Source organism: Glycine soja, chromosome 4 (assembly GCF_004193775.1).
Source record: "Glycine soja cultivar W05 chromosome 4, ASM419377v2, whole genome shotgun sequence".
NCBI lineage: Eukaryota > Viridiplantae > Streptophyta > Magnoliopsida > Fabales > Fabaceae > Glycine > Glycine soja.
The window spans coordinates 8532773-8555018 of NC_041005.1; the positions used below are offsets into that span (position 1 = coordinate 8532773).

Here is a 22246-nt window from a genome sequence, read left to right on the forward strand (position 1 = left end):
TTTTTAATTGATAATATTGTTAACAGGAATATGGGTGGAATGCCTGGTTAACATCATCTCTGAAGCTGGATGTGTTAAAAGAGTACAATGCCAAATTACCTGATAAAGGTGACTGTGGGATGGATGAGCTGCTCTTGGTGAGGAATTTGTTTTCCCTAGTTCTCTGTCACTATTTGCATTCTGTAAAAGGTGGCTGGCAACAGATGGAAGAGACAGTCAATTTTATTCTTATGCACTTTGAGGAAGTATGTTGGGAATCTGACTACACCTTGACATTATTCATTTTAATGATGCAAGAATGTGTTTATGATAGTTATTCTAGCCTAGCTATTATAGTCAGCATATATCATGTAATTCAAGTGATGATTTTGTGTCGAATTTTTGTTGTAGGGTGGCAATTCGTATAGATTTTTTCTTCGTGATATATACGAGGATTTGATTCAGAATCTGGTAGAGCTGTCAGCTATGGACAATATTTTCATTTCACAGCCCTGTCGAGACAATACGTTATACCTTCTGAGATTGATTGATGAGATGCTAATTTCTGAAATTGATAAAGAACTCCCGGTATTGCATTTACTAGCAATTTTTTTGTATGGATTTTTCATTTTTCCTTTATAAAGTTCAATGTTACGAGGAAAGAAAATTATGTGTGGAAGATGCAATATCCTTATATCAAATGTGGACATCCTTGTGACATAATACCCAAGTTTTATTGAAACTGCTATTATCTTACCAACATATAGATGCTAACAAAAGAATTGTATCTCATGGATGCTAAGTATTCAACAAGGTTTGGTGGACCAGTCCTAAAAATAACTAAGGGTTCTTCTCTAAATGTTTGAAGCTAAGAAATAAAGTAAAAACAAGTTTTCTCCAAACTTTATTATCATATCACTTGTACATCAGGAGATAATACTCTATAAAAGCCTTTGAGCCTACAATATGATAATGTCATGTGTTTAATGGTATTATATCATGCTTTTATTTCTGTATATAATTAATTAATGAAGGGTATCGCGGCATAGATATAGACCTATGGTTGCCTAATATTTGCTTTCAAATGCTAATATTAGGTTACCGTAGCTCAATGTAGGATAAAACCTGGGATGTACATATCACAGTACCTCTTGTACGGATTTATATCTTTTAATATATATATATATATATATATATATATATATGTAATGTTTTTAGCCCATTTAATACGTTATTCAAGACGTGCCATTTTTTTTCTTACAGTTTCTCGGAAGTGACTTTGATTGTCATGTTGATTTTGAAATGGAGTGTCACAAGGAGTATAGTTCTGCCTTAAAGGAAGTATTGGTAGAAGAAGCTGACGTGCAAACATCTAGGTATGAAAATGCAGAACCCTGCTACCCATGACACTACTTATGACAATGAAAACAAATATTAGTTGATGCTTGAGATAACTCTTTACAATTTGATTCTGTGCACTTTCAGAAAATCACAGAATTCTAAGCAGCCAATACCAAATGATGATACAATTGAGGAGAAATGGTGGAATCTATATGACAAATTGTGGGTTGTTATTAGCAAGATGAATGGTAAAGGACCCAGCAATATGTTACCCAAGTCATCGTCATTTGCAGGACCGTCTCTTGGTCAAAGGGCTCGTGGTTTAGTTGAGTCATTAAACATTCCTGCTGCTGAAGTCGCTGCAGTTGTTGTAGCAGGAGGGATTGGCACTGCTTTAGCTGCAAAACCTAACAAAAATGTTGATAAGGCTATGGTTTTACGAGGAGAGAGGTGTCCAAGAATTATTTATCGCCTTGTTATTCTGTATTTATGTAAATCCTCTCTAGAAAGAGCATCACAGTGTGTCCACCAGTTCATCTCACTTTTACCTTGCCTTTTGAATGCTGATGATGAGCAAAGCAAGAGCAGGCTACAACTTATTATCTGGTAACATTTCTACTAAATACATAAGAGCAAGTATATAAATTTAAAAGTTTATTCAACATGGATTATAGTTTTTGTCCCCTCTCCTCTCCCAATTAAAGAATGTGATTTTACATGGTGGGAAGTATCCCAATTGGTGATTTGACCACAGGAAGAAATATTTCCCTCTGACAGAAATGCCACAGATGTGTTTATGGGCACAAAAACCTATAACAAGCAGGCTCAAAGTCAATTCTCATTTTTGAGATTAAATTGTCAGAAACTAACTTTTGGTTTGGATGTTGGTAGGACACTGCTTTTTGTTAGGTCACAGTACGGAATATTGGATGATGGTGTTCGTTTTCATCTTTTATCACATTTGATACGGGAGACTGTCAATATTGGAAAATCAATGCTTGCTACTAGCATTGCGAGTCGAGATGATGCCTTTGATCCTAGCTACAATTCAAAAGATGCAGGGTCCATTCAAAATTTAATTCAAAAGGATCGAGTTCTGACAGCAGTATGTCTGAAAATATATTGTTGAATACATATATGTCTTCTTTCTTTGTTTTTTTTTCAGGGGGGGGGGGGGGGGTAATCTCCAATATCATTGAGAGAATTTAATAAGTTGATCACCTGATATTTCCAATTATTTGAAATGTTATATGTTAACTTTTAAGACATTTCTAAGCCATGGGTTCACAATTAATCCATAATGTGAAACTTCTGTCCATTTTGTAAGAAAAATATCCTATATTAAGTTATCAGCATGTGAGCCCATGCTGCCCCCTGCATAGGATTGAAGTTACTTGATGACTGTCAGTTATAAAACTAATTAAGATCATCACATGAACTGAAATTTATTGCAAAACCTTTGGTCAAACAATGCATAAAATGTTTTCATACTTGTTAATCTTACTCATCAATTTAGTTTTTTCATTCCCTGCTAGACTATTTCCATTCTATATGAATGATCATGGAGGCATCTTAAATATGAATGATCATGGAGGCATCTTAAATATGAATGAAATTATTATTATTTACCTCTTTGGCTATGGTTAATGCAATGTTTTGTTGTATGACACATGTTTATACCTTACCTTTTCTACAACCCTTGTGTTTCTGTCTACCACTGGTGCTATTTTGTGTTTTTCACTGATGCCTTTCACTTTTCAGGTCAGTGATGAGGCTAAATACATGAAGACATCTAAAATTGACCGCACCCAGCAGATACAGGAGCTTCATTCTAGAATAGATGAAAACTCCTTGGCAGAATCTAGCAGTAAGAAAGCTTTTGAAGACGATATACTAAGTAGCTTGAACTCTGTTCTTGCTACAGATGATAGCAGAAGAGCTGAATTCCAGCTTGCTTATGAGGAAAAGCAGCAAAATGTTGCTGTAAGCATAACATTATTTTATATATTTATTTATTTGTTAACCCTGCTTTTTAATCATAAAAGAGGTGAAATTTAATATCAGTATGTTTGTTAACAACCAGGGTTGCTTTTTTACAGGAAAAATGGATACACATGTTTCGTTCTTTAATTGATGAGAGGGGTCCGTGGTCTACTAACCCTTTTCCAAATTCTGTTGTAACACACTGGAAACTTGATAAGACAGAAGACACATGGCGGCGCAGGCCAAAACTAAGGCAAAATTACCATTTTGATGAAAATCTGTGTAGTCCTCCTGCCATTGGTAGTGGGGTTGCTACTCCTGTCAATGAAAGTAATCCTGGTTTTGTGGGTTATGTACCTGAACAAATGAAGCAGCTCTTGCTGAAAGGGATGAGAAAAATAACTGATGAGGGAACTTTGGACATTAGTGAAACCAATACTGTAATAAGTGGACAAAATTCTCAAATTCCCACTGATTATTCAGAATGTCAATCCTCAGACTTACTAAAGGATGCCAGTGACAGAAAGGATATTGTGCAAGAACGAAAAGATACTTCCTCTTCTCCTGAAACAGAAGCTAGTGAGGTATGTGGTATGAAGGAATATGATCTCTTGATATTTAAAGGGTGTCTGAAACAGTAATGTTGATGTTGTGCCTAATTTCAATTTTCAGGTGCTTGTATCAGTTCCATGCGTTCTTGTGACCCCAAAGAGAAAATTAGCTGGTCATTTGGCAGTGATGAAAAATGTTTTGCATTTCTTTGCTCAATTCTTGGTAGAGGGTACTGGTGGATCATCTGTTTTTAGAAACTTTGATGCCTCAATTAATTCTGATCTGACCAAGTCTGATCTAAAACAAAGATCATTGAAGTGGCCTGTTTCTGGTATGGATCCTCAGAAGGGAACTGCAGTCGGTAACATAGAGCTAATAAATGGAAATGGATCTGTTAAACTTATGAGATGTGTTAAACGCCATCGAAGATGGAGTGTGGCCAAGGTTGGTTTACTGGTTTCATTTTCTTAATTTCTTCACATATTCTTTTTTACAGATTGAAATTTGATTGTCCCTTTTTCTTTCTTTTCTTTTGGGTGACTCTTTGTCTGATTATCATTTTAGATAAAAGCTGTTCATTGGACGCGATATTTGCTCAGATATACTGCAATAGAGATATTCTTTAGTGATTCAGTTGCCCCAGTATTTTTAAACTTTGCATCGCAGAAGGATGCAAAAGATATAGGAAACTTGATAGTTACTACAAGAAATGAATATTCATTTCCCAAAGGAAGTGGAAAGGATAAGAGTGGATCTATTAGTTTTGTTGATCGACGAGTGGCACAAGAAATGGCAGAAACTGCCAGAGAAAGCTGGAGGAGAAGGGATATAACAAACTTTGAGTATTTAATGATTCTCAATACACTTGCTGGAAGATCTTATAATGATCTGACACAATATCCCGTTTTTCCATGGGTCTTGGCTGACCACTCATCAGAGGTTCTTGATTTTAACAAATCATCTACATTTCGAGATCTCTCAAAGCCTGTTGGAGCGCTTGATACTAAACGATTTGAGGTTTGTTTGTTCTATTATTATTTAAAATGTGGATGGATTGGTCTTTTTTTTCTCTTCTTTTTTAATTATCATTCTTAGTGTACGCTTCTTAAATTTAGGTATTTGAAGATAGATACCGTAACTTCTGTGATCCTGATATACCCAGGTAATTTGGTCAGGCTTGGTTTAGGATTTCCAGTGATCCTTTATTTATCTCTCACACACACACAGATAGATAGATAATTTTCTGTCATGTAATGGTGTTTGTCTATTGATGCAGTTTCTACTATGGATCTCATTACTCAAGTATGGGCATTGTGCTTTATTACCTTCTTAGATTGGAGCCCTTTACCTCTCTTCACCGTAATCTGCAGGTATTGGAATTCACAACATATTTTCAAAATTTATTACCTGATTTGTATTTTATATTCAATTAGATGGTAGATATGGTGTTCTTTCTACTATTAGTCTAGCATGAAATGTCTTGCAATGAATGTACCACAGTTTTTTAGCGACTGTTTTCCTTTACCCCCTTTTTTCTGGTAAATAATTTTTACAAAAGATAATAATTGTTGAAGTCTAGGGTGAACCCTAGCATAGTGGTAAAGTTGTGCCTTGGTGACTGGTTGATCATGGGTTTGAATCCGGAAACAACTTCTTTGCATATGCAAGGGTAAGGTTGCATACGATGACCCTCCCTCATACCTTTGCATAGCGAGGAGGCTCTGGGCACACTGGGGTAGTTAGTTTTTTTTCTAATAATAATTGAAATTATAATGTTTTGGTATGGAAGGACAAATGGAATTCGGTATATTAGAGATAAATGTGTAGGATGTTACTTTTCCTTGTATGCTAGCTCTCTATGGGCCAAGTCTTTTTGCTGGCCCACTGTTAGTTAGGTCTGTCTATATATAAAATAGACAGTTATCCCTCTTGTATCATTTGTAATTGAGTCATAATAATAGTTACATTTTAGTTATGATTTTTTTTTCTCTCTCACTATTCGTTATTGTATCAAGAGCATTAGACCGTAATGAATTGGAATTTTTCTCCCACCTTGATCCATGCTCAACTATTGTGATCAGTCTATTGGCCTCACCTAGATGGCATTCATTTCCAGTCTATTGGCCAGCAGCACAATGACACGTTGACAGGGAGATTTCTGGAGGAGGAAATAAAGGATGCAGTTTGGGGATGTGGAAGTGACAAAAGTCCGGGACCAGATGGCATTAATTTTAAGTTCATCAAGAGATTCTGGAATTTAGTGAAACCAGATGTTCTACGGTTCTTGGATGAATTCCATGTTAATGGATCTTTCCTAAAGGGATGTAATGCTTCCTTCATAGTCTTAATCCCTAAGGTGACAAATCCACAGTCTTTGGATGAGTACAGACCAATATCGCTCATTGGATGTATGTACAAGATAGTAGCTAAGTTATTGGCAAACAGACTGAAGAAGATTATGCCAATCTTGATTGATGAAAGACAATCCGCTTTTATAGAAGGGAGACATTTGCTACAAAGTGTGTTGATAGCAAATGAGGTGGTGGAAGAGGCTAAAAGGAGTAAGAAGACATGTCTAGTTTTTAAAGTTGACTATAAGAAGGCATACGACTCGGTTTCATGGGATTTTCTCGTGTACATGCTAAGAAGAATGGGCTTCTGTGATAAATGGATCCAGTGGATAGTGGCATGTTTAAAATCTGCATCTATTTCGGTTCTAGTTAACGGCAGCCCCTCGGCGGAGTTCTTTCCACAGAGAGGCCTTCGTCAAGGGGACCCACTAGCACCTGTTCTCTTCAATATTGTGGCGGAGGCATTAAATGGACTGGTAAGAGAAGCTACTCAGAGAGACCTGTATCGGGGGTTTGTAGTGGGAGCAAACAGAGTTGAGATAAGCATCCTTCAATACGCGGATGACACAATCTTTTTTGGAGAGGCATCGCAGGAGAACATTAGGGCGATTAAGGCCATTCTCAGAATTTTTGAACTTGCATCAGGCCTTGAGATTAATTTTGCAAAGAGTAGTTGTGGAGCAATTGGAATGCCAGAGAGTTGGAAGTCTGAAGCAGCCAGTTGGCTGAACTGTAGCTTGTTGTCCTTTCCATTTGTCTACCTAGGAATACCTATTGGTGCAAATCCGAGGAGGGGCCAAATGTGGGATCCTATTATAAAAAAGTGTGAGAGAGCATTATCCAAGTGGAAACAAAGACACCTGTCTTTTGGGGGGAGAATAACCCTTATTCAGTCAGTCCTAAATTCTATTCCCATTTATTTTCTGTCATTTTTCAGGATACCGAAGAAGGTGGAGGATAAGCTAGTTGGATTGCAACGAAGATTCTTATGGGGAGGCGGTCCAGAAAATAACAAGATTGCGTGGATTAAATGGGACAAAGTTTGCCTACCAAAAGAAAAGGGGGGACTGGGGGTGAAGGACATAAACACCTTCAATCTTGCCTTACTAGGCAAGTGGAGGTGGAATCTATTCCAGCAGGAGGGACAGCTATGGTCAAGGATATTGGAGTCAAAATATGGTGGTTGTAGGGGATTGGATGAAGCACCGGGGTGTACTAAAGAATCAATGTGGTGGAGGGACCTAAAGATAGCTTTTCAGTCTTCACAACAGAGACAAGAGCTAAAAAGAGGGATACAGTGGAGGGTGGGAAGTGGAGATAGGATTGAATTCTGGGAGGATGAGTGGATAGATGGTGATGTATCATTGATAACAAAGTACCCCAGATTGTACCTAATCTCGTGCCAACAGAATCAACTAATTCAGCAGATGGGAGGTTTTAGGGATGAGGAATGGGAGTGGAACTTATCATGGAGGCGGACATTGTTTGACAATGAGATACCAATGGCCACTAACTTCCTAAGAGACATTGATAGTAGGACTATACAGCTGAATAGAAGGGATGAATGGGTGTGGTTGGCAGATAATACAGGGCAATACACGGCGCAAAATGCTTATAATCTAATGAGGGGGATAGAAGTTGATGGGATACAGGATGAGGCCTTTGAGGAGCTGTGAAAACTAAAGGTGCCATCTAAATATGCAGTGTTTGCGTGGAGATTACTCAGGAACAGGCTGCCTACTAAAATAAATTTGCATAGGAGACAAATCGAGGTTGTGGATAGGAGCTGCCCATTTTGTAGAAATATGGAAGAGGATGCAGGACACTTGTTCTTTCATTGCAGGAAAATCATTCCTATCTGGTGGGAATCAATATCATGGCTGAACATCTCTGCAGTTTTCCCGAATGATCCAAAGCAACATTTCCTCCAACATGGGTTGATACTGGCTGGGGGGATTAGAACTGCTAGATGGAGATGCTGGTGGCTGGCAGTAACTTGGAGTATTTGGCAGAAGAGGAATAAGACTATATTCTCTAATGACTCCTTCGACGCCAACAAAGTGATTGACGACGCGGCTTTTCTATTGTGGACATGGTTATCCAACTTGGAGAAGGACTTCTCACTACCTTTCAATCAGTGGTCTAGTAACATTAGAGAAGGGTTTTTGTATTAATATTGAAAAGATACTTACATTAGTAACATTTCCTATCATGCTGTAGCCTGCTTGGTTCTTTCATAGACTCTATTTAGTCTGTTTTGGAACCATTTGCACGGCCATCTACCTATATGTATTTCAGTATCTCTGGTACTCTTTAATATATATATAAATACCTATCTTTGTTGATAAAAAAAAAAACTATTGTGATCAGTCAGTCCCTTTCCCTTCTCATTTGTCTTCAATGGCTGCATCATCTTCTGCACTGATGACGTTCTTACATACAATCTCAAAGAAACTCAACATGAAGAATTATCTCATGGAGTCATCAAATAATCAAAGTCTTGTCTTCGGTGAATTTCTTGAAGCAAGTCTTGTCTTCGGTAAATTTCTTGCTTGGTAGCAACAAAATCAATTCAATTGCTGCTCTCATTGCTTCAATCCTCCATTTCTTATGGAATGCTAGCTTGTGTCATTGGCTATCCATGCCTTTGATTTAAGTAATGTTCTCTCTCTCTCTCTTACTAAACTTTGTCATGCTGCAATTAAGGCCAGCTAAGGGTGACCACAACTTGGGAGACTTTCAACACCCTTTCATGCCAATGTCTATGGGGAGAGGTAGAGAGAGGCCAAGAAGGACATTGGAGAAAGTATTAAAAGAAATCCCATGGTAAATACTATCCTTGAGAATATTTCTATCAATGAGCAAAATGTGTATAGTTAGGGGAGAGAGAATGAGTAGAGAGAGAAACAGGGGGTGGGAGAGAGTTAGGACTAGAGGCAAGACAATAGTGAGAGATAGAGTGAGCTTTCACGTGGATCCTCGACGGACATACTCCAGCAACAGGGATGGTCAACAGCAAAACTACAAACGAGAAAACTGGAGGGATAAGCTGGATGTTTCGACCTTCTACTTCACAAGATTTTCAGACGACATCACAGAACAGGACCTGTGGTATCGCTTCAGGAAGTGGGGTGATTTGAGGGAGATTTTCATCTCAAAGCAAAAAAAACAGGAATGGCAGGAGATATGGTTTCGCTAGATTCAAGGGAGTGAAGGATGCGCATGAGTTAGCTAGGCAACTGGACCAAATTGTCATCGGAGGCTTGAAGTTGTACGTTAACATACCTAAATATGAGAGGGACAAGGCAATGAAGGCAGCGACAATACCAGTACCAAACAGGCATTAGGGGAAGCAACAAAAAGAAGGACCACATCGAGGTCAGCATCAAGCAACAAGGTTTTCAACCTCGTATGTGGAGGTAGTGGCCAGAGACAGCTACAAACATGGCCAGCCAAAGGGATCATACAAGGAAGCTACCTAGCGAGCTGAGTCTTGATCATCGTTACACCTAGACATCCCAATGAATGACAAGCAGTGGTTCAGACAAGCTTAGGTCGGGTGTCTGAAAGACCTGAGGTGGTACGATAGACTTGAAGAAGACCCATTATGGGACTTCAGAGCATAAATAACCCCAAAGTACATGGGGGATGACATGGTGCTTTTACTCGGGTTTACGAACGCTTCAGCTGAACGCATGGCGAAGGAGGCAATGGAGGAAGAACATTCCATGTTTTACTCGCTGGAGAAATGGCACCCGAGCCTAAGAACGGGACAAAGAGTAGCTTGGGTTCACTGCTGGGGCATTCCACTCGTAGCCTGGGATAGGAAGTATATTCAGCAGATTGTGGCTGCAATAGGGGAATTGGTGGATGTCGACGACGTTATAAAGGAGGCTCGAAGGGTGGACCGTGCTAGGGTGCTCATCCGTACGCCATGGTGCCCGACCATCCATCACATCGTAAATCTCGACATCGGGGAGGAAGTGTACCAAGTGCAGGGGGTGGAGGAACTTAGTTGAGGCTTGGACACGTGTAATTGCCGGCGACGGAGGGAGACGTGGTCGTCAGAAGAAATCGACTCTGACGACAGTTGCTTGGGCTCACCGACAAAGGATACCACGGGAGCATCCAGCGACGACGAGACGACAGAGATGAATGGTACGAAAGCACAGAAATCGTGGGCTACACCAAGCGTCAACAAGGCACGGAGTGTCGAAGTATCGGCACCGCCGGCGACGAAGATCCACGATGGTGTTTTAACCAACAGTCAACCCGCTGGCATTGGATCGATGGACGCTCACTCTGTCCAGCGGATAAAGTCGCACAGTCCGACACCTAGTGTAAGGGACACCTGCGATGTCGTCACTGCCTGCCACGTGGCACAACAGGAATTGATGGAAGGATTATTGGACTTGCGATTTGAACGAAATTAGAAGAGGGAAGGGGAGCAGGTGGGGGTGGTCAAGAAAATCGAGGGGGTAGAAATAGAACACAAAAAAGGAAAGCTAGAAGCTGTAAGTGATGGTGCCGTGGAAAGGAAGTTTACTTATGCGGGAGAAGTAGCACGTGAGTGCCAGTTGGAAAAAGAAGTTGGGGGCAATGGGTTGGGCTTTTCTACCCACACCCCCATTGTTAACAAGACCAAGTGCGGAACAGCCCACAAACATTATTTTCCGCCCTCAACAGCAACTTCAAACGTTACTCTCGAACAAGGAGGAATCAAAGGCAAAAAAACAATGGGTTGTCTAAAGGAACAAAATTTGCTAGTGAACACACATCAGCAGCAAATTTTAGAAAATGACAAAGGTGCTTCTCCCAATAGTGGGCACTCGGGACAGAAAGAAGGCACACCAGTTACGAAAGACATACAGCTTGCAAATAGTAATTTCACTTCTCAGCCAGTGGAGGCAAAAGATATTTTGAAAATGGCTAAGGTGTTGGGGATGACAGGTGAAACAGACCAAGAAAGGCTGATCAACAAAATTGAGGAAATGGAGGAAAGGGATTTGAAGGAGGCAGAGAGATTGGGTGCAAGAACACAAAACCCATGAATATTATTTCCTACAATGGAAGAGGCTTAGGGAGGGGGGTAAAATGGGCCGCAATCAGGAGAATGGTCCGTAAAGAGAAAATTGACTTGTTGTATATTCAAGAGACTAAGAAAGAAAACATTGATGTGAGCTTGTGCCAAGCTTTGTGGGGGGACAAGGAGGTAGGGTGGGAATGGCAGCCAGCAGCAAGTACAACAGGCGGGTTATTGTGTATATGGAGTGAAGAAGTTTTCAAGTTACAAAACAAAGTCATTGGTAGTGGCTTCATCTTGTTGGTAGGCCAATGGCTTAAGGAGGCTCAACAAGTCCATATTGTAAACATATATTCACCATGTGATGTTCAGAGCAAGAGAAATCTTTGGGAGACAATAAAGCAGCTGAAAAGTGCATATACTGGAGGACTGTGGTGCATTCTGGTGGATTTCAACAATGTCAGAAACAATTCAGAAAGACTAGGCAGCTGTCACAGAGGAGAGGGGGACAATAGTATAAGGGAGTTTATTGAGTGGATTGAGGATTTGGAGGTAGAGGATGCACCATGGATGGGAAGAAAGTTCACCTGGTAACAGCCAAAAGCAAGCTTGATAGATTTCTGCTGTCACCTGATTGGATTACCAAATGGCCAGCAACCACGCAATGCACTTTGGTCAGAAATTACTCAGATCATTGTCTGATTATCCTCAGGTCGAAATCTATTGATTGGGGACCTAAACCTTTTAGGGTTCTGGATTCTTAGCTCTAGACAAATCCTTTGCCAGAGTTGTGCAGGATTGCTGGTCATCTACCCAACATAGTGGGTGGGGGGCCTACGTACTCAAAGAAAAGATAAAACTACTCAAAAATAGATTGAAAATATGGAATAAGGAGCAATATGGGGACACATACAAGAAGGTAAAGCAGATCCAGGATGAGCTAAACAACCTTGAAGAGATGACAATGGATAGGCAATTATCACCTCAGGAGGCAATCTTTAGAAAGCAGCTACAGGAAAAACTGTGGGTGGCTGCCCCCTCACATGAGTCCTTACTTAGGCAAAAGACAAGAACAAGATGGATTAAAGAGGGAGATTGCAATTCAAGGTACTTTCACCTCATGATCAACTCGTCTCGTAGAAGCAGCCTATTGAAGGGAATCATGATTGAGGGATCCTGGGTTGACGAACCTCATAGGCTGAAAGAGGCAGTTAGAGAGTTTTTTCTACAAAGATTTAAAGAGCCAGAGCTTCTCAGACCCAAACTTGATGGAATACGGTTCCAGGTACTCAACCATCATCAGAATGTTTCACTGATAGCTAGATTTTCGGAGGAGGTAAAAGAGGCGGTTTGGGAGTGTGGAAGTGAGAAAAGCCCGGGTCCAGATGGCCTTAATTTCAAGTTCATTAAGAAGTTCTGGCAAACCTTCAAGCCTGACATCCTTCGTTTCCTAGATGAATTCTATGTGAATGGGATCTTCCCAAAGGGTTGAAATGCGTTGTTCATAGCCTTAATCCCTAAAGTTTCTGATCCGCAAGGATTGTCGGATTACAGACCTATTTCACTGATTGGATGTATATATAAGATCGTCAGCAAGCTTCTGGCCAAAAGATTAAAGAAGGTGATGCCGATCATTATAGATGGAAGACAATTAGCGTTCATAGAAGGTAGACACTTACTACATGGAGTGCTAGTTACAAATGAGGTGGTGGAAGAGGCTAAGAGAAAGCAAAAGCCATGCCTTGTGTTTAAAGTAGACTATGAGAAGACATACGACTCAGTCTCATGGAATTTTTTGTTCTATATGATGAAAAGGATGGGTTTTGGTCTAGATGGATCAAATGGATCGAGGGCTGCTTATCATCTGCGTCCGTTTCAATTTTGGTGAATGGAGTGATGGACAAGTTGGTATGCATTCAAAGAAGGTTTCTCTGGGGTGGTGGAGTCGATCAACACAAGATTGCATGGGTCAAGTGGGAGACAGTATGCCTCCCTAAAGACAAAGGAGTTTTGGGAATTAAGGACATCAACAAATTCAATCTTGCATTACTTACCAAATGGAAGTGGAACCTATTCAATCATGGTGGAGAGCTATGGGCAAGGGTTTTGGAATCAAAGTATGGCGAATGGAGGGGTTTTGATGAAGCATCAAGTGATAGTAATATCTCGTTATGGTGGAGAGATCTAAAATTGGTCATCCATATTCCGCATCATGAGACCGCTCTTTAGGGAGGGATAGTGTGGAAGGTGGGGAAGGGTGACAAGATCAAATTTTGGGAGGACACGTGGCTTGATGGCGACACAACACTACTTGCAAAATATCCTAGGTTGTATCTAATTTCATGCCAACAGAATCAGACAATTCAGGAGATGGGAGCTCAGGAGGGTAATGGATGGGAGTGGAAATTCAACTGGAGAAGACACTTGTTCGACAGTGAACTTCAGATGGCTGATTGCTTCCTCAAGGATGTGAATGGAGCTATTATTCAACCTCACAGAAGGGACGCTTGGATTTGGAAACCAGACCCGAGTGGACAGTTTTCAGTAAGAAGTGTCTACCATGTGTTGAGAGGAGAGGAGCTTGAGGGGGACGATGTAAAGGTATTTGAAGAGATATGGAAGCTAAGGATCCCACCTAAATTTGCTGTTTTTGCATGGAGATTACTTAAAGAAAGATTGTCATCCAAAGAGAATTTGAGAAGGAGACGTGGAAATTATTGATGCATCTTGCCCTTTTTGTAGGAATTCCAATGAGAATGAAGCACACTTGTTTTTTCTCTGTGACAAAATCCTCCCGTTATGGTGGGAATCGATGTCGTGGGTGAGCATTCAAGGTGCTTTCCCTCTGAACCCAACGCAACATTTGTCCCAACATGTGAATTGTTTGGCCAAGGACATTAGGGATACAAGGTGGAGGTGTTGGTGGCTGGCCCTTACATGGGCAGTGTGGCAGCAGAGGAACAATATAATTTTTTCAAATGGAACTTTTGACGGCAACAAGGTGATGGAGGATGCTATTTTTACTCTATGGACGTGGTTGAAGGGTTTTGAGAAGGACTTCGATATTCCCTACTACCATTGGTCGTCTAACATGTCATTGGCTTTTGTGTATTAGGTGGGGTAGAAAGCAGAGGATCGGGTAGAGTTTTAACATTGTATTTTCCCAGCTTTGGTTCCTGTCGAGACTGTTTATAGTCTGATTTTGGAACCATCTGCCTGGAAGCTTATTTTCATGTATTCACTGTACCTCTGGTACTTGATTATTTATATATATTTATCTTTGCCGAGCAAAAAACAAATGTCTATGGGCCTAGAGCATGGCAATGCAGGTGACCCAAAAATGGATCTAGAATAGACTCTGAAATCATTTTAGAATTTGGGCTTAGGGAAAGGGCCTAACTCATCCCATAAAACCGACTTGTAGGGTGAGGATTGCTCAAACTTTATAAGCTCTATTTAAGTTATATCTCTAGACTATGTGGGACTAAATACTCTCCCTCGAGGCTGCAATTAAAGCAACCCACAAAGAAACCATAATTAAGGCAGGCTAGGGGCGATCACTATTAAGGTGGCTCTTGTGTAAGAGGGTATGTAATGATTAGAGATACAAAATCTTTCAGGAGTCTCCACACTGCAGCTTAAGTTTTTAGGTGAATTGGTCTTTAACATTTATTTTTGGTATATTATGTGGGACTAATTTTAATTCTTTCACAGGAAAGTATTCTATCTAGGTAGGGCCTTAGCCTGTTGTATGAACTGAAATTGAATTCATAAACGTATGTGTATGCCCTTTAATTATTCATCTTCTATTTCAAGGTACTTAACTATGACTAGCCCTGTCCTTCTCCATTTGGTATCATAGAAACGCCATGCTTTTCAAGAACCAGCCGTTCACTCCTGAAAAGGTCATGGATGATGCCTTATTCCATACCTGGTCCTGGCTAAAATGTGTGGAGGACTTCAACATGCACTTTACTTTTTGGTCAACCAATCTAAAGGATGCTTTTTCCTAGAGGGGATGGGTTTGTACTTTGGTGGGCTGACTTCGGTCTCTCCTAATGGGGTGCAGACTGTATTTGTATTGCTTTTATCTTTGTATTTTCAGTACACCTAGTACTGGATTTCATATATAATATATTGATTTTTGCTGTGCAAAAAAAAAAAAACTATGACTAGCCAAGAGCTAGTTTCTTGGCCTTCTGTGTGTATTGTCCATTGCTTTGTATTGTCTTTCTTCTGTTTTTATCTTTTTTTTCCCTGATATTCACAGTACACCACAAATCATTTTTGCTAATGCTTTTTCTTTGTTGTTGTCAGGGTGGTAAATTTGATCATGCTGACCGTCTTTTTCAAGGTATTGAGGGTACCTACAGAAATTGCCTTACAAATACTAGTGATGTGAAGGAGTTAATACCCGAGTTCTTTTACATGCCTGAGTTTCTTGTCAATTCAAACTCTTATCATCTAGGAGTTAAACAGGATGGTGAACCTATTGGGGATGTTTGCCTGCCTCCTTGGGCTAAGGTACATCAACTATATGCAAAACAGAGTAGCATACTGGTGGCAATTATTAATTTATGATCTTTTACTGAACCATTTTATTTGAGGCTCAATAAAACCTGAGTTCATTTTCTCTACTCAAATCTAAATAAATAGACAGGACTTCATTAGAAATTGTTTACACAGGGTTCACCTGAAGAATTCATTAGGAGAAATCGGGAGGCCCTTGAAAGTGAATATGTTAGCTCAAATCTTCATCACTGGATAGATTTGGTATTTGGTTACAAGCAACGTGGAAAACCTGCTGTAGAGGTATACATCAAGATCACATTTTTTTTCAATGACCATTTATGCAAATTAGAATTGGCTAAACTTTAAAAACTCAGGTTTGTTGAGTTGTTAAAATTTGAACATTGAATATAGGCAGCAAACATCTTCTACTACTTGACTTATGAAGGTGCTGTTGATCTGGAAACAATGGAAGATGATTTGCAAAGAGCAGCTATCGAAGACCAGATAGCCAACTTTGGTCAGACTCCAATCCAGATATTTCGTAAGAAACACCCGAGAAGAGGGCCACCTATTCCAATTGCACATCCTTTGTACTTTGCTCCTGATTCTATTAGTTTGACTTCCATTGTTTGTAATACAAGTCAATATTCATCTGCTATGCTTTATGTTGGTCTGATGGACTCGAATATTGTCCTTGTGGACGAGGGTCTCAACTTGTCTGTAAAGATGTGGTTGACAACTCAACTACAGTCTGGTGGAAATTTTACATTTTCTGGTTCCCAGGTTAGGCTTGGTTTCATCAGACACTGAAAAATACATTTGGATATTTATTTGGTGTATTTTTATTAGAATTATGTTTGGTTTCATAAGTAATGAAACAAACTCTAACTTTCAGCAGGATCCATTCTTTGGAGTTGGTTCTGACATACTTTCTCCACGCAAAATTGGGATTCCTGTGCCTGAAAATGTTGAACTTGGAGCTCAATCTTTTGCAACAATGCAATCACCCTCTGAGAATTTCTTAATATCATGTGGCAATTGGGAAAATAGTTTTCAGGTCATATCATTAAGCGATGGCAGAATGGTACAGAGTATCCGACAGCACAAGGATGTGGTGAGCTGTGTTGCAGGTATGTTTAATGGTTCAGAAAGGATTCCTAATATGGTGACTACATAATTACCATTAATGCCCTGCAATATACGGTCTTGTTTGTTTAAGAGTGGCATCCATTCCTTAAATCTGTTTTTTTTTTCTTGTGATCTTCCCTATTCAATGAAGTGATAAAGATTTTTTTTTTTAAGCCTAGAGCCCTAAATGCAATCATTATGGTCATTGTTAGAATATATGAAAAATATCCTATAATATCTTTATCAGATAGTGTTGGAAAAGCCACCTAAATTATGGTCACCCCTAGATAGAAGGGTGTGTTGAAAGTCTGATATGGTGGGTAGCCGTCGGCAAAAGCGGGACATGTTGAAGTCTCACATTGACTAAAGATAGTGTCAAGATAGACTATATAAGTGGGGAGCAATCCTCACCATATAAGCCAGTTTTGTAGGGTTGAGTAAGACTCAACTCACTTTCTTACAAATAGCATGTTTAATACATGCTAACTATAGAAACCTCACGATAGAAGATTGATGTAGCACCCATTGAGAAAATCGGTTAAGGTGGTTTGGGCATGTACAAAGAAGGCCACAAGAGGTGTCAGTTAGAAGAGTAGATTGCATGATTTTTAGCCCAGGAAAAATGAGAAGAGGGGGACCAAAAAGGACGTTTGAAGAAATCATCAAGGGAGATCTCAGATTTCATAATATTTATGAAACTTTGGTTTTTAACCTTGTTGAATGATGTCGTGTGATCCCTGTAGCCGATCTCACTTAGTGGGATAAGGCTTTGTTGTTGTTGTTGTTGTTGTTTTATTGTACTCTAATGATGTAATTATATATAAGATGCACGTGTGGACATACGACGCACAACATTCAGATATATTATATCTTGGAATAATTTAGAGTTTCTTAAGATTGGTTTCTTTATTACCTTATTATCTCATTATTTATATCCATATTTATTTAGATTAAGTGTCTAGTACAAATATATAAATAGGAATTGGTGGTTTTTCTTTTGTAATCATATTGTAACATGTCTAACAATTGTATATTTGAGTCAATATCAATTTCAGAATAGTCCTTCTCTATTCTCTTCATTTCAACCATCATTTTATTCTTAGATGTTTTCTTTGCTGTTGGTTGAAAGATTGAATTGCCAGTTTTGTATATCCGAAGGTTGCTAGTGATACTTGTTATTTCTTTCCCATATATAAATGTCTCATTTGACAGCTTTCAGTGAGTGTTTTGTTAACATATAGTTTTGCATTGTGATGTTCAACCTTGAACCTTCTATTTCCTGCTCCTGTCTGACTAGAGAATGATATCTGAGCTGCAGTTACATCTGATGGAAGTATCCTTGCAACTGGAAGCTATGATACTACAGTAATGGTTTGGGAAGTTTTTCGTGGTAAAACTGCAGAAAAGAGAATTCGTAACAGTCAATCTGAGTTGCCCCGTAAGAATTATGTGATAATTGAAACTCCATGCCACATCCTTTGTGGGCATGATGATATAATAACTTGTTTATATGTTAGTCATGAACTTGATATTATAATCAGTGGATCAAAAGATGGAACTTGTGTATTCCACACCCTGCGAGAAGGTAGATATGTTAGATCCTTACGGCATCCGTCAGGCAGTCCAATCACAAAGCTAGTTGTCTCTCAGTGTGGCCAGATTGTGATTTATGCTGATGATGATCTTAGTTTGCACCTGTATTCAATTAATGGAAAGTATCTTGCTGCCTCTGAATCCAATGGACGCCTTAATGCTGTTCAATTGAGCAGATGTGGAAAGTTTTTGGTAGGCGCAGGTGACCAGGGACAGATTTTTGTTCGCTCTATGAACACCCTTGAAGTTGTTAAGAAATATCAAGGAGTTGGAAAGGTTTTGACATCTCTGGCAGTAACCCCAGAAGAATGCTTCTTAGCTGGCACAAAAGATGGAAGCCTCCTAGTGTACTCAATAGAAAATCCTCAGATTCGTAAAACTAGCCACAGCAAAAGTACAAAATCAAAACTGACATAACAGAAAATATAACAATACATGCAGAAGGTGCATGTGGAATTTTGAAAGTTAGAGGTGTTCCATGATGACTGTTTCAGGTAAAATGCCGTCAATTTTATGACTACTTGCTTCCTTTTCTTTTTTCTCTCTTGTATCAATACTTAGGATTGTGCTTGATTGCAGATTGCAGATTGCTTAATGCTTATCACATAAGAATTCCGATAGATTACTTCCCATGCACTTTAGTTATCCATGATTAACAATGTCTGTACCCTATTGTTCCTTACGGAAATTTGCCAGTCATTTCTTCTGTTAAAGATAAAAAAGGGAAACATATAGAAATTACTAAAATTATTCAAATAATACCTGAGGTTTTTTTCATAATTATCCTTTAAGCATGATTGTTGGGGAACGCTTTTGAAGGTATCGGACTATCCTTCAAAGTACTATTGTTGACTTCTTGCTGACTATATTGCAAGTAACAAAGATGCATACTTTGGCTTTTTTTTCCATATAAAATGTGTAGAAATTATTATTTGAGAGTTGACAATGTTGAGTGAAGACATGTTTTAGGAATGCCAGTCCGCATTTGTTTAAATTTATCTTGCAATGGTATTATATTAATAATAATTAATAATTACTACTGTTCTACAGGTTTACATTTCTGATGCTAATCTCAGTAGTAATGTTAAATGTTAATCACATTTGACTTTTAAATAATCAATTTCACTTTCACATTCTTAGAATGTGGATTTGGGTCTAATTTCACCCCAAAGTTAGCTCATAACTGATGTGGGACTTAGGTTTTTCCCAATACACCCCTTCACTCCTAGCACTTTTGGGTTTGATGCGTAGATAACATGGTGTGTGACCCGTTTAATGGATCTAAGATAATCTCTAATATCATCTTAGAATGTGGGTTTGAGTTTAAATCCCAAAAACTAACTCATAGAGTGAGGGTTGCCTTCCACTAATATACTCTATCTAGCTGATGTCCCAATACACATTTACAACAACAACAACAACAACAACAACGCCTTATCCCACTAGGTGGGGTCGGCTACATGGATCAACTTCCGCCATAATGTTCTATCAAGTACCATACTTCTATCCAAATCATTAAGTTCGAGATCCTTTTTGATAACCTCTCTTATAGTCTTTTTGGGTCTTCCTCTACCTCGAATTGTTTGTCTTCTCTCCATCTGGTCTACTCTCCTCACTACAGAGTCTACTGGTCTTCTCTCTACATGTCCAAACCACCTAAGTCTATTTTCCACCATCTTCTCTACAATAGGCGCTACTCCAACCCTCTCTCTAATAGTTTCGTTTCTAATTTTATCCTGTCGAGTCTTACCACACATCCACCGCAACATCCTCATCTCCGCTACACCTACTTTATTCTCATGTTGGCTCTTGACCGCCCAACATTCTGTTCCGTACAAAATCGCCGGTCTTACCGCAGTCCGATAAAACTTTCCCTTTAGCTTGATCGGTACCTTTGCATCACATAACACCCCCGATGCTTTTCTCCATTTCATCCATCCTGCTTGAATGCGATGATTCACATCCCCTTCAATTTCCCCATCATCCTGTATTACAGACCCAAGATATTTAAACCGTGTGACTTGAGGGATAATATGGTCTCCTATTTTCACCTCTGAGTTAGAAACCCTCCTTCTTTTGTTGAACTTACATTCCATATACTTCGATTTGCTTCTGCTTAGGCGAAAGCCATGTGTTTCTAGAGCTCGTCTCCAAGTTTCCAACCTCTCATTCAACTCCTCCCTCGACTCTCCAAGGAGGACTATGTCATCTGCAAAAAGCATGCATCTCGGCGCTATCTCTTGGATTTGTTCCGTGAGGACATCCAGAATTAAGGTAAAAAGGTAGGGGCTAAGGGTTGACCCTTGATGCAAACCAATTGTGATGGGAAAATCGTCTGACTCTCCACCCTGTGTCCTAACACTAGTCGATACCCTATCATACATATCTTGGATAGCTCGAATATATGCAACCCTAACCCCTTTCTTCTCTAGAGCTTTCCACAAAATCTCTCTAGGCACTCTATCATACGCTTTCTCCAAGTCAATAAAAATCAAGTGCAAGTCTTGTTGGGCCATGCGATATTGCTCCATCACCCGCCGTAATAAATAAATCGCTTCCATGGTCGACCTTCCCGGCATGAAACCAAATTGATTCTCAGTAACTTGAGTCTCCTTTCTTAATCTCCGTTCGATCACTCTTTCCCATAATTTCATGGTATGACTCATGAGCTTGATTCCCCTATAATTTGCACAATTTTGTATATCCCCCTTGTTCTTATAGATTGGCACTAACGTGCTTCTCCTCCATTCCTCCGACATGCGTTTTGACCTCATAATTTTGTTAAAGAGTTCGGTGAGCCACTCAAGACCTCTATCTCCAAGAGTTTTCCACACTTCAATAGGTATGTTGTCTGGCCCCACCGCCTTACCGTTACTCATTCTTTTCAACGCTTCCTTTACTTCCTGTTTCTGAATCCGACGATAGTACTTATAGTTCTGGTCCTCTTCTCTTGTGTCTAGACTGCTAGAGTCATATCCATATCCATCATTAAATAAGTTGTGGAAATACGCCTTCCACCTTTCCTTGATATCTTTTTCATGCACTAAGACTTTGCCTTCTTCATCCTTAACACACTTTACTTGATCCAAATCTCTAGTCTTCCTCTCTCTACCCTTAGCAAGCCTATATATAGATCTTTCTCCGTCCCTGGTTCCTAGAGCTTGGTATAGTCCGTCAAAAGCTTGGGCTCTTGCCTCACTCACCGCCTTTTTGGTTTCATTTCTAGCTATCTTATACTTATTCCAAGTTTCAGAATTTCTACACCTAGACCACTCCTTGAAACACTCCTTTTTTACTCTAACTTTGCTCTGAACATTTTCATTCCACCACCACGATTCTTTACCCCTAGGTCCAAAACCTCTAGATTCACCCAACGTCTCTTTAGCCACTTTAATAATCTCTTGGGACATCTTGTTCCACATATCATTTGCACTTCCTTGTGATTGTCCACACCATCCCTCCCATATCTTTTGTTGGAAGATTCCTTGTTTCTCACCCTTCAAGTGCCACCATTTGATCCTTGGTGCTACCATAGGACTTCTTCTCTTTGCCCTATCTCTAATTCTTACATCCATAACCAAAACTCTATGTTGGGTAGTCAAGCTCTCTCCCGGGATAACTTTACAGTTCAAGCAATACTTCCTATCAGACTTCCTGATAAGGAAGAAATCTATCTGAGAACATGTCCCTCCACTTTTGTAAGTGATAAGATGTTCCTCTCTTTTCTTAAACCATGTATTGGCTATAGAAAGATCCAAAGCCTCCGAAAACTCCAAGATGGATT

The 22246-nt window shown here is 39.5% G+C and overlaps 1 protein-coding gene across 8 annotated transcripts in view; it reads left to right on the forward strand.

Annotated features, from left to right (window-relative positions):
* Positions 1 to 22246, forward strand: part of LOC114409230 (BEACH domain-containing protein B-like) — a 63076-nt gene that overhangs the window by 38919 nt on the left and 1911 nt on the right. For 6 of the 8 annotated variants that reach the window (XM_028372606.1, XM_028372607.1, XM_028372609.1 and 3 more), the window contains 16 exons: positions 27 to 245; positions 391 to 567; positions 1243 to 1355; positions 1465 to 1926; positions 2212 to 2425; positions 3082 to 3303; positions 3420 to 3887; positions 3976 to 4299; positions 4420 to 4872; positions 4971 to 5017; positions 5132 to 5225; positions 15547 to 15753; positions 15916 to 16041; positions 16153 to 16524; positions 16637 to 16871; positions 18188 to 18956. In XM_028372606.1, the coding sequence (XP_028228407.1) occupies positions 27 to 245; positions 391 to 567; positions 1243 to 1355; positions 1465 to 1926; positions 2212 to 2425; positions 3082 to 3303; positions 3420 to 3887; positions 3976 to 4299; positions 4420 to 4872; positions 4971 to 5017; positions 5132 to 5225; positions 15547 to 15753; positions 15916 to 16041; positions 16153 to 16524; positions 16637 to 16871; positions 18188 to 18879 (4425 nt within the window). In that variant the 3' untranslated portion in view covers positions 18880 to 18956. The other 2 variants (XM_028372612.1, XM_028372611.1) reach the window with 2 other exon arrangements.